The sequence below is a fragment of the Penaeus vannamei genome, chromosome 24 (assembly GCF_042767895.1).
Source record: "Penaeus vannamei isolate JL-2024 chromosome 24, ASM4276789v1, whole genome shotgun sequence".
NCBI lineage: Eukaryota > Metazoa > Arthropoda > Malacostraca > Decapoda > Penaeidae > Penaeus > Penaeus vannamei.
Genome location: NC_091572.1, coordinates 16,606,229 through 16,620,361, shown reverse-complemented (window position 1 = coordinate 16,620,361; position 14,133 = coordinate 16,606,229). Strand labels below are relative to the sequence as shown.

At 39.7% G+C, this 14,133-nt stretch overlaps 1 protein-coding gene across 1 annotated transcript; it reads left to right on the top strand.

The window, feature by feature from the left end:
* Positions 1 to 11,151: 11,151 nt before the first annotated feature.
* Positions 11,152 to 14,133, top strand: neur (E3 ubiquitin-protein ligase neur; the record flags this gene model as incomplete). Its single annotated transcript, XM_070138422.1, is given in 2 exon segments — positions 11,152 to 11,630; positions 12,999 to 14,133. Coding segments are annotated over 2 exon segments (1,253 nt in total), but the record flags the coding sequence as incomplete, so codon positions are not given.

Sequence of the window (14,133 nt, the reverse complement as noted above, 5' to 3'; positions counted from 1 at the left end):
ATATATATACATATAAATAAATAAATATATATATACACATATAAATAAATAAATATATATATACACATATAAATAAATAAATATATGTGTATATATATATATTTATATATATATATTTATATATATTTATACATATTTATATTTATATATATATATATATATATATACACATACACACACACACACACACACACACACACACACACACACACACACACACACACACACACACACACACACACACACACACACACACACACACACATATATATATATATACATATATATACATACACATATATATACATACACATATATATACAAACATATATATGCATATATGCATTCATATATCTATATATAGATACAGATATATAAATAGGGGTGTGTATGTGTGTGTGTGTACGCGTTTGCGTGCGTGTGTGTGTATGTACAGTAGGGGACATTTGCAAATGGTACATCACAAGTCTGGAGGTGACAGTTTTTATCTTTCGTGAGGGAGAGACGTAGGTCAGTAACGATGAATGTGATTGGTTGAAATAATTTTACAAATATCTAAAATAGAAAGGAAATCCGACTGAAGAAATTATATTAGAATGTCATGACTCAAGAACAAAGACTGACTTTCATGTTTGCTATATGCTGGTTAAGCAATCTTACTGACATGCGTTTGATCCTGCGCGCTTCCAGTGGATGGTAACCTCGACCATTCCTTGCACACAGGGGTAGATTTAGAAGCAGAATGAAGCAGTGTCACAGCAAAGAATATCCGATGTACGAAATGGAGTTGAAACGGAATTTTTTCAAAATCTTTTCAAATCTTTATATGAAAAAGTTGTATGTTGAAAAACAAGAACAATATTTCATAGATTTTACAATTGAACCTAAGCACTGCTTGTTACCTACAGTGTAATGAATGCAACAGTATTTGTTTGATGTTAATAAATATTCAAAATATTTTTCATTCTCCGGCACACACAAACACACACTCTCCTACTGTGTAACTCTCGAATGGAGGGTCTAGGGTGTGGCCATCTCACTCCTTTTGCCCATAGTACTGCTTTGTTTTGTATGGCCTGTAGTTAATGCCATTAAGTTCTGGAAATTGTGTGTAGAGGGATTGGTGGGTATTCTATTATCGGCCTTACTAGTGCTTTGTATAGATGTAGCTTTACTCTTTCATGGTATCCTGAGAAACTCTTCAATTTCGTCAGCATTTTTCCTGCCATAGCTCTACTTTCCTTTACGTGGGCTGCGGTGCCAGTGTTTGTGATTTTCAGACCGAGGAGTCTCCCTTCCTTTGTATAGTTTATGTTGGTGTTATTGAGGTCTAGATTACCTGGTTTTGTTCTGGCTGCTGGAATCACTAGGAATTTGTTGATATTTGTTTTGATCTTCCATTCTCCTTCAAACTTGTTGATTTTATTAATAGCCCTATTTGTTGCCAGCTTAATGAAGTTAGCCCGGGGAGATGGATAATAATCTGTGTGATGTCACCAGTATACATCACATAGTTGCTTTTTCCTCTCAGGTGGAGGGATGGGAGTCGTGTATATGGTGTACAGTATTGGGGAGAGTATACTTCCCTTCCCTTCCTTTGTTAGGGTTCTGGGAAGTTCCTGCTTGTTTTTTTCTAAATTTGATGCCTGGGTGCCACACTTTGTCCAAAGCCTTGGCTACATCCCTTAAAACGATATTCACTTTGTTGTTGTTGGCCAGACCCAACGCTATTTCTTCATAAGCCAAAGCTATGGCTGTACCCGTACTTTTGAAGTTCCTAAAGCCAAATTGTCTTGGATTAAGGACGTTATTAAGTTCTAAATTCTGACACAATCTGTTGATGATGCGCTGAAAAATCTTTCCTGGTATTTCAAGTAGGCATATTGGTCTGAAGTTTTCTGGTCTGTTGGGGTGTTTTCCAGGCTTGGGAATGAGGGTGATGAGGGCTGTTTTGAACTCCTTTGGGAAGTATCCATTCGCTAAAGCACAATTGAGTATTGTTTTAAATCTTTGTAGCATAATGGGAGGAAGATTTTCAATTTCCGGCTTTTTTATTTAGCCGATTCCAGATTTGTTTTTCATAAATTTTATCACTTTTACCAATTCTTCTCTAGTAACTGGTGAGATTAGCGGATCCTCTTTGTCTAGGCAACTGTAGTCTATTACTGGGTTTTGGTTGTCTAAGGCTGTATAGTTAGCCAGTTCTTGTGTCGCCATCTCCTCTGTTTCTTCGTCAAAAGCAAGGTTTTCTTCCGAAATGTGAAAGACTTTTGCCCAGCAAGTTCTATGGATTTTTTCTTTTTCCTGGTCTGTGTATTGTTTGATCCCTTGACTGTCATATATATATATATATATATATATATATATATATATATATATATATATATATATATATATATATATATGGACTGTGTGAAGTTGTGTTGCCCATCATTGTTTTGAATTTCCTCCTGAAGTCTTTGGGATCTCTTGCCTATGATGATAGGTCTCGAGTCATCTTTCGGTTTCTTGGTCTATATCCTCATTGTTTTTTCCACTTAGTTCAGTGTGTGGCTTGTTACTAAGTATTTGTTTGAACTGATCTCAGTTCGCATTTTTGTAATCAGCTCTAGGTGTGATGGGGATGCTTAGTGGGTTGGTGGAGATCTCCATGATGATTGGGAGATTGTCGCTTGTTGTTATGTCTCCTGGGGTAATATGGATGTTAGGATATCCATATCTGTTGGACATGGCAATATCTGGGCTTGTGGCTGTGTTATTTCTGATCAGAGTGGGAAAATCAGGGCCAAGATGTGATTGACGTTCTTCTAACATCAACTGTATGATACCGTTTCCGATATTGTTATAGTTCCCATGCCCAAGTGTTGCATGTCTTGCATTATCTCCCATGATATATGCTGGTTTCTGTTCTCTCAGGAGTCTAAGTATGTCTGGATATGGTTGAAAAAGTTTTCTGGGAGAAAGATATGCTGTTGCTAGGATTATGGGGCCTCTAGTGGTTTCAATTTCGACCGCCAAGAACTCTTGGGTGAGGTTGTCTATAATACGGTGTTTAAGATGCTTTTTTATGGCAAGGACTACTCCGTCATGCATTTCCCGTTTTATTCCTTTGGTAAGTATAATAGGAGAAGATCTTTATTCTTTCATTGTCATATTATCCATGGCTATTGATTAGAATTATATCCGGGTTGCAGGAAGCATACGTGTTGCAGAGCTCGTGTCTTCTGTTCCTCCAGTGTAAGACATTATGCTGGATTATTTTTAGTCTGTTCATTTCGTTGACTTGTTGGCTGATTCTGGGGTCTCAGCAAATTCGTTTCTTATTCCTTTGAGTCTATGTCTATACTGGATCATGCTCCCTGTCACTTCTATTGATCCAGCCTCTAAAAGCTGTTTAATTTGGTCTCTGAGTGTATGAAATTCTTGTTGGTGAATGTGAATTTTTTGATGTTTCCAGCTTTTATCTCTTTGCCAAGTGTTAATTTGTTGCAGTTCTTATATTTTTCTGGGTCTTGTGAGAATAACTGTAGCCCCATTGCGGCTGGATCTGTAGGTATTCCACCATAGTAGAGTTTCGTTTTAGGTTTTGCTCCCATGGTTTGTTCTTTTGGTGTTGGAGTACTTGGTCCTGGAGTGGTGAGTTCCAATTCCGTATCTATTAGTGTTTCGGTGTCCATTTGTGAGAGTGCAGTGTCTAGGGCTCGGACATGCGAGGATTCGCTACTCATGCTCTCTGTCGATACAGATTTGGCATATGTGTTAAGTATGAAGTATCATTGGGACCTCCTTCACAGTGGCTTCAGCTGCTTTTTTGGCGACCGTACTGCATGGGAAGTTGGTTTCATTGTTGGCCTTTTCCTTCTCAATTTTAAGGATTGCATCTTTTCTCTACTGGCATTTGCCTGAGAGCACTCGATGCACCTCACCACAATTGATGCATTTGGGGTTTACTTTATTTTGGCATTCCCTGAAGATGTGACCTGGTTTGGCACACTCGCTGCACACTTCCATGTCTTTGTTTAGATACTTGCTCTTAATGTGATTGTAAGAGTAGCAAGACATGCACTGAGGCACACGTGAATCTTTCAAATTCAATGTTTCGTGGACATATGGAAAACCGAAAAAGACGTAGGCCTTTTTCTTTGATCTTTTCAGCCATTGCCATAGTTCGAAACGTAGCCTTGACGATGCTAGACCTTGTCATAAGAAAGATGTCAACTTTTTTCAGGTGACAGGTTTGGTGTGAAACCTTCGGTGGAGACGGCATTTTGGGTGGCTTCTTCAAAGATGGTATTAATGCATTCGTCAGTTTCAGTGAAGGCGATGTAACTGTCAGTGGCATCAAGGAGCTTTACATTTCGTATATCAACAGGTTGGGTTGTCTGGTGGGGGTTAAACCCCCTTCTGATTTTATTCTTACCTTTGGCATAATTGGTCTGCCATTGAGGTGATAAAGTGAATTTTAACCTACGCCTAGGCCTCAAAGAAGCTGAGGGAATTACATACTCACCATCCTGCAATTGCTGCAGACAGATGTCGAATGTGTGTTCCCTTGCAGGCCTAGGAGACCCCTTACGGGGACCTATCCCAATTACTACTCACTGGAGCTGAGGTCTTATGAAGGGCCTCGGAATTCCCTGTCGCCTACGACTCGACCCTTCAACACCACAGGACAGGAGATCCCCCTGGGTGGGCTGAACTCGAAGCTTTGGTGTGGTTAATGTTATGCACCTCAATCCTGCTACAAGGAAGATGTGATCACGTCACCGCAGCACAGGCTACACCAGGAAATGGAAAAGAGAAGGCGAGAGTCAGGCACTGAAAAGTCGCCCTTGGTGCAAAGTCACAAACTATGTCCAGAACCGAGGGGTCCAGCCCAGGTTTGTTACCTCGCTCTCCAAGGGAGCGGTAAGGAGGCACTTACTATCAGAGAAAGCCTGGCCAATGTCGCAGTGAACCACGATAAATTGGCGGAGCTCTCTGTATAGTTTGTTGTCAAATAATCTTGAAAGAGATCAAAGTCAGGTGACTTTGTTCATGCCACCATGCCAAGAGGGTGACGATACTGCCACCACGCCAAGAGGGTGATGATACTGCCACCACGCCAAGAGGGTGACAATATTGCCACCACGCCAAGAGGGTGACGATAATGCCACCATGCCAAGTGGGGGACTATAATGCCACAAAGCAGGAGAGGAGAGGTATGCTGCTCAGTCGATGTGCTGCTGCTCTGCTCTTGGCTGGAATCTCTGCTTGCTGTTCTGCTCGAATAAATGGCTGAACTCGGCCCGGGCGCCGGAGCTTAAGAAGGGGTGAGCTGTGCCAGCTACCCGGGAACGAGGGGAGCCTGTGGTCCAATAGGCGAGCCGTGAGTTGTCCGGTGTCAATCAATCAGGTTTTGGTATGTGTCTCTGAGGAGCTGCTGATGAGGGCGAGAGGACAGGCTGTGGACCTGGACCCAACCTGGGGGAAGTATGCCACGCTGCAGGTTGCGGGGGTCGGCTACAGGTACTCCCCCTCCATTGAGGGAACTAAGTAAGCGAGCGATATCCGTGATACTCCAGAAGGCTGGGTATTTGTGTCCGAAAAGTCAACAGTATGGCAATGGATTTGCATCCGCCATAGACTGGTGTCAATCATCTCTTTATGGAGCTTTTGTGTGTGGGGGTGTGAGTGCCCACAGGTCTGGCTGGGTGCTGAAGATCGACGGGGACGGCTAAGACCTGGGTAGGCCTAGTTACTGCTTGCTGTGTCTTCGAGAAGCTGCTGATGGTGAGGGCGAGAGGACAGGCTGTGGACCTGGACCCAACCTGGGGGAAGTATACCACTGCAGGTTGTGGGGGTCGGCTACAGCCGTGCTGAAAGGATGAAAGGCTGACCTTGTCCCAGTCCTGAACGGCCTGCGGGAACCATGGACACGGTACTCCCCTGATTTAATTGTCTAGCCCTTACCCCCTACAGGACACTGGGGGTGGACTGTTTATGTCCCTTTACATAATCAAGGCTTCCTATGGCCAGTAATGAAGATGTAGTATCCCTATTAGCGGCAATGAGGCTTGCCCCTTCATCAAATATCCCCACCGGCTCCCCGACGCCAGGCTTATCTTTGACCACGACTCCGAACACAAACTAATACCCACTCCTCAATGCCTACTAGTGCATTACCCACCCAAGCAGAGACTCAATCTCCAGAAGACATTCATACCCTCCCAACTTCCTCAAATTCATCAACTCTACTCCTGCAATTTTCTTCATCATCCACCCAACCTCCTTTATTACTCCCTTACAGCCTTATTCTCCATCTCTCAGTAATACTACCACCCTCAACAACACTCCCGATTCCACACGCCCCCGTCCTTCTACCACCACCAACCCTACTAATATCTGAACTACTCTATTTAGCCCAGCTAAATGAGACCGATTTTTCGTGATCCCCCCTACAGCTCCTTACTCAGGCAACATTCTTCTCTTTCAACAGTGTCTCTAAAAACATGTAGGCAGAGTAACTTTCCGTACCCGACGCGATCGCTCCCGTCTCATAACAGTCAGATCTGAAGCTGAAGCTATAGCATTATGAAAACTAACTGATCTCTCTGGCAACCCCATCCCTGCAGAACCTCATCCAACTTGTACCGGAACTGTCTCTATCTCCGCAATAAACTGCCCAGTCGATACCAAAGATTGATCAGATTGTGGAGAAGACTTGCTCGGCTGCCTCAAAGACCAGAACGTGATATCAGTACATTGCTACTCCATTCCTCCTAGAGGTCATCGAAAGAAACCCATCAATATTGCCAAAATTACTTTCAGTACACATGACCTTCCCGTTCGTATCTACATTGGTGGGCAATCCCTTCCTGTTTAACCATACCAACCTCCTCCCCGTCAATGTCAAAATTGTTGGCGATTTGGACATCCTGCCAAACAATGCCGCTCCACAGACCGATGCCCCCGCTGTGCCTAACCCGGTCATAACAGATCAAACTGCCCTGCACAAACACGCACATGTACTAACTGCGGCGGCTCCCATATTGTATTTAATAGAGGCTGTCCCACTTACAAGTTCGAGATACAAAAATGGTCTCACTCTACGTGAAGCCAGACAGGAAGCACGCCGACAAGGTTTCTCTTATACTCCCAACTCCAGTAATGTCTCGCTCTGCCCCTCCCCCTCCACCTCAAGATGTTCCTAGGCCCTCCCCAAAACCTACTTACTTCCCCACTTCCACTTCTACATCTAACGTCCCCCAATCAAATTTTTTGCCACTCTAAATCCAGACACCCCACTCTCAACCACAGCTCCAGTCTCAACTACAGCCCCAACACCATCACCTCTCCCTCCCCGCAGTACCCGTAGTAGACTAAACGTTCCACCCCTTCTTCCCCTACCGCACATTCACCTCCACCTACCTTTACTCCTCAGACACCAGTCTCCTCTTCCCCCCCTCATAAGAAAACCTTTGTCCCACAAAACTCTCCAACTAACTCCACTGCAGAAACTATGGAAGACATTCAAAGCTATATGCTTGAGACACAAAATTCCATAACTCATGCTCCCTCCACACTTAAAGTGATTGCCGATATCTATACCCCTCCTACTCATATTCCCCCTACACCCCTTCCTCCTACTCCCTCTCAACACCACCTAACCCCCTCAATTCCGTCCACCACCGATATCTAAACATCCTGAAATCCACCCCCTCTTACTCATAACACCCCTACACCCCTTCCTCCTAATCCCTCCCAACACAACCCATCCCCTTCAATTCCAATTATACGCACATTCTACCTCCCTCCCTCCCCTCTATCCTTTCCACTCCCCCCCGGATATACTCATGTTACAACAATGCCCTTCCCCAGATTCCCTACCTCCTGATACCCCTCCTTTACCCCCCCTACCTCCCCCCTCCCAGATTCCCCAACATGTACCGGCACTTTCATTCATAAAATATTGCTTCTTATAACAACCTGTTCTCCTTCCTCAGATGCATATATATCCTTCACTTGATCTAATTCCCTTACCTAAATCACCATAACCCTTTCCCCCATCATCCCCCTTACCCATCTTCAACTTTCCAACATTAGGTAGTTGACGCACAGCAACTATCACCTGACATCACTCTTTACTATACCTCCCTATATGAGCTTAGATGCCTAGCACATTTATTTCGCTTTTAACCATTATTATTATTATTATTATTATTATTATTATTATTATTATTATTATTATTATTATTATTATTATTATTATTATTATTATTATTATTTTGATAATGGTGATGGTGTTGATGATGATGGTGATGATGATAATGATAATGATGATTATTATCATTATCATTAATAATAATGATAATAATAATTATTATTATCATCATAATTATCATTATTATTATTATTATTATTATTATTATTTTGATAATGGTGATGGTGTTGATGATGATGGTGATGATGATAATGATAATGATGATTGTTGTCATTATCATTAATAATAATAATAATGATTATTATTATTATTATCATCATAATTATCATTATTATTATTATTATTATTATTATTATTATTATTATTATTATTATTATTATTATTATTATTATTATTATCATAATTATCATCATTATTATTATTACTATTATTATTATTTTGATGATGATAATGATGATGATCATACTACTACTACTAATAATAATGATAATGATAATATGATAATATAATAACAATATAACAACAACAACAACAGTAAATGGTAATTGTGATGATGGTCATGATTATGATGATAATGATAATTATGATGATTATTGTCATTATTATCATTATTATTACTGGAAATGTTATTGCTACAATTGTTATTAGTAACATTATTATCAATATCATCATTACTATTTTTATTATTGTTCCTATTATCACCATCATCCTAATATTTACCAGTACTACTACCACTATTATTATATTTATTATTATTATTATTACTATTATTATTATTGTTATTATTATTATTATTATTATTATTATTATTATTATTATTATTATCATTATTATTATTATTGTTGTTGTTGTTGTTATTATTGTTATTATAATTATTACCATAATGTATATATATATTATTTTACTATTTCTATTTTCATGATCATTATCATCATTATTGTTGCTGTTATAGTTGTTGTTGTTTTATTGTTATTGTTATTACTATTGCTTTATATTATCATCATCACCATCATCATTAAAATAAAAATAATCATGATAATGATAATATTAATAATCATTCTTATCATTATTAGTATGGCCATTATTATAATGATTATTATTTTGATGATGATTGTAACGCCATTAGTGTTGAAATTTTTACCATTATTTTTTTATAATAATACTAATAGTAATACATAATGATAAATAATAACAATTACTATTATTGTAACAATTATTATTATTAACAATTATTATTATTATAATAATGATAATAGTAATAATGATAATGGTAATAATAATGATAATGATTTTAATAGTAATAGCAATAATAATAATAATACTAATAACAACAACAACAACAATAAAATGATAATAATAATAATAATAACAACAATAATAAAATGATAACAACAACAACAACAAGAATGATAATAATAATGATGATAATAATAATAATAATAATAATAATAATAATAATAATAATAATAATAATAATAATAATAAGTATAATAATAAGTATAATAATAATCAATTATAGTAGAAGTATGAGGACGAAATACGATTACTAGTTCTGCTTCATTAAAACATTAAAATTATCATCGCATGGCTATCCCCGGTAATTTGATGAAGATATGTAGAATACAATAAGATCACTTATACTGATCGATAATTCGAACTGATAAATTACTACGTCAATGTTTTTGTAATAGAGACATGTATGCATACCTATTTCAAAATTATGTATTAAGCAGGGATGGCGTTAACATATACATTATATAAAACATTAGATTATTTAATTTTGTGTATGAAACTTGACTATAGTTTTCTTATTTAGTAATCACATATGTTCAAAAAACTTTGTGACAGTTCGAGTTGTCAGGTAAACATGGGAGAAGTTGGATCGTCCACGCAGACCGAGAATGTGTAGGTACCATACTACAACTTTCCAAGTATCCAACTGCTCCAACGTGGATAGCTGACCAGTAATTGATTCCCGTATAATTTCTTTATGTTCTAGATTGTTGTTTTACGAACTCTAAGAAGAAGCTGGAAGGTAATGGAATATGATGAAAATATATATATAAAATTTTCAAATAAAAAAGGTGGCAACATCGAGTATGCCCATCCAACCGTGGGACACGCGCGGAGCACCCGCCAAATGTTGACGTTTCCGTATGTTGTGTTAATTTACATTACATGCATAGTCCAAAGTTCGACATTAAATTACCAGTGTGAATAAGCCCTGGATATGTTACCAAGGCTCCCGGGTATGTAAGTATAAATATTAATGTCCAATATATCGTCTGCTCGTACTTATTAGTCTTCCACCTGGCAGCTTTGCCACATGGTATGTTTACATTAAAATCAGTAAGTCTTCTGTTTATGAATATATCCATATCATATATACGGCATTTATCGTGATCTGAGGACTATATGAATGACAAAGTTTCATATTTTAAGGAAGTGGAAAGCCAAAAAGAAAATTGCTGAAACATATCAGGGAGTAAGGGTCGGTCGGCTCGTGCGTCGAACATCTGTCCTTCGCTCCCACTTCATCCCCCCCTCCGCCCGCATTTCTCCCTCCACCCCCCTTCCTCCATCACCGCTCGTCCCTTCCAACCATCCAGTTTTCCGGTGTTGCCATGGGATAGTCGTGAATTATGAAAAATTAGGATTTGGCTTTACGATTCTTACTAAACTTAGAACCTTTCGTATCACATTTTATATGGCCTTGCATGGCTTAAAATGTTTAACAAAATTTGTTTATTATGTTTTCCAATAATCACCATTCCTATAAGTTAATTAGATCTTTGATTATAAATTCCTCCAAACATGCTACGTGCAAGTCATATTTATTAAGAACAATCTAAGGGAGTCTCATCATATTAATAAAAGAGGAAAAATCAAATGAATTAACTGTGGCCCCGCGCGTCCCCTTCCTCCGCCAGCGCGTGGAGTGTGAAGGAAGGGAAGGGAAAGGTAGGGAGGGAGGGTGGGAGGAGCGCAGCTGCCTTCCTTCCATTACCCCCAGCTCTCGCCAGTCTCTAGTCATACAGCGGAAGACGAGGGTGCACGCTCTCCGTATTCTCCTGTCTCTCGGTTATATTTACGGGAGGATCGTGTAGATTCAGGTCTTTATAGTATGGAATTGTGCAGATGATTTAACCAGTGAACATATCATCAAGACAATAGCTAGAGCAGTGTCCGGAAGTGAATTATATCAAAGAAAGAATTATCTGTGAAAGTGTATACACAGCACGGCTGTCTGAGTGTCGTGTTAGAAGGCTGAATGGTCGACACTTTTTGTGGTCGTTAGTAACCACTGTGATGCCTGCCTTATGTATTGAAGAGTACGCTGTTGAACCCACTGTCACTTGTTACACAGCGGGCCCAATATTCAAGAAAATGAAGGTCCTCAAAAAATTCAAGAGACGCATGGGCCTTGGTATGTACGCAAATTGCTGTTGTCTTAGACTTTGGGTGCCATTGTTTTGTAAATTATGCTATATTAAGAGGATTTTTAATTCAGTTTTGTTGGGAGTAGGTAAAGAAGAAATGGCGATCAGTTTGGCAATGGCGGAGGTACCCGACACGGTTCTTAACATCCGGTAACCGTGACTTCCGGCCGCGAACCCTTGAGAGATGTAGGGCGTCACTATACCTTGCGGCGTAATCTGTGGTTTGACTTGCATTGAATTGTGAAGGAAAAACGAGGAAATTGTTTACACGAAAAGGGTCCGTACAATTTATTGTAAAATTCGCAATAATAATTGGAATGTAGACCTTGTTATTTGTTGAATGGATAAAGTATATAGTATAGTAAGCGAAGAGTGCATTGTTGTAAACAAATTCTCGGTTAACATAACCCAAGAGATTCCACGTTCATTTGGGGATATTCCATATTATCAATGATACTTTTTCTACAGAGCAAGCAACATAATAGCACGTGGCCAGACCCTTTCACAGTTCGATTTTACGGGAAATAGAGTTGTTGGGTTTTACTTCCTATGGTTGAGAAAGGATAGGGTTGTTCAACAATGGGAAAGAAGGCAGTGGCCATAAAATAAAATGTTTCTAGGTTCACTCACATGATTGACACAGCCTCCATGCTCGTTGGCACTTTGGTGAAGACCATTAAACTGCCACAAATCCTTGGGAAATAGAACAAGGGAATAATAAACCCATTTCAAGCTTTATGGTTTCAGTATATGCATTAAAGAGATTTAGTCTTTGCCAAGTGTGGAGTTACAGCACAGCATTACTGTTATTTGAGGCTAATTTTTCACAGATTACCCCAAGTTTAAATCGTTTTGGATAGAGCATTTGATATTCTCATGCTTTGGCCTTCAGTGCTTTTCACACTTACAAGGAAAAGCAGACCTTTGCTAGATGTCATTGGAAATTTATTAAGTATTAAGGAACCATGTCTAGTCTTGCTGAAAATTTGTTGTTTGTTTGTCTCGGCAAAAGTGTAGAGGTCATAGCATTAAACACTGCCTGATGGATTCTTATCTTTGACAGTCATATACATAAGATAAGCCTAGTAATCTAGGTAAAGTGGTATAAATTATATCTTTATTATGCATCAAGGAACTAGGAACTTTTATGTGAAAAAGTACAATATCATTTTTGTTGTTGCAAAGGAAGCATACTGTAGGAGCTATAATGCATCATTGTTATGCAATAAGGAATCAGAACAGTAGTTCCTTTTTATTGTTAGAGAAAGTACAATACTACTTTTGTGGTGCAAAGGCAATATACTGTAGTGTAATGTTTTAAGATTATAGTCTCTAATTTTATTATGTATTTACAGCTGGTCGTGGTTCATCATCTTCTAATCAGCCTCCCTTGACGTTCCATCCAGTATGTGGCGACAACGTCCGCATCAGCAACGATGGCAAAGTAGCCCGCCGTGCTGAAAGCTTCTGCAAAGGAATTGCCTTCTCAGCACGTCCTATCAAAGTTGGTGAACGGGTGTGCCTTCGTCTCCTAGAAGTATCCACAAACTGGTCAGGAGTTATCCGCTTTGGATTCACATCTCAGGATCCTGCTGGACTGCGTGATGCTCTACCAAAGTATGCATGTCCAGACCTCACCAATAAACCTGGCTACTGGGCTAAAGCTTTAAGTGAAAGATTTGCTGAACAGGGTAGCATCCTCTTCTATTATGTTGATTCAACTGGTGATGTACATTTTGGCATTAATGGAGAAGAGCGGGGTGTATTCTTTGGGGGAGTGGATACACGCTCTCAGCTTTGGGGTCTTTTTGATGTGTATGGTAACAGCACTGCAGTTGAATTTGTGGATCCTCTAGCACAGCTCAATAACCGTGTACGCATTGTTAATGATCTCAGCCCTGGTTCATCAACATCCAACTCCAGAGTCCTACCACAGGCTCAATCATCTTCCTCACAGCAGGGTCAGTCGCTGCAGCAACAATCCCAACAGCCTCTACCACAACAGCAACGCCTGGATTCAGGCGTCGAGAGATTACAACCGTCCATGGCACAGCTGGCACTTACTCCTCGCTCCCCAGATGCACTACCCCTACGGCACCATGCTCATACTGCATTTGCGCCATTGCCCTTTCATCGTGTCCGTGGTCGCAATGTACGTATGAACAATGACCGCACAGTGGCTGCACGCACTGAAACTGAATATTCACATGGTTATGTATTTACAGCAAGACCTTTACGCCCTGGTGAGAAATTGGTTGTGCAGATTCTTCAAACTGAAGCCATGTATGTTGGTGCCCTTGCTTTTGGTTTAACAGCAGCAAACCCAGCTGGCCTTGAGTCTGCTGATCTTCCAGAAGACTGTGATCTGCTGCTAGATCGGCCTGAATACTGGGTTGTAAGCAAGGATGTGGCTGCTTCACCTCAAGCTGGTGATGAATTAGCCTTTTCTTTGACCCATCATGGTGAAGTTACCTTCTCCCGCAATGGTGC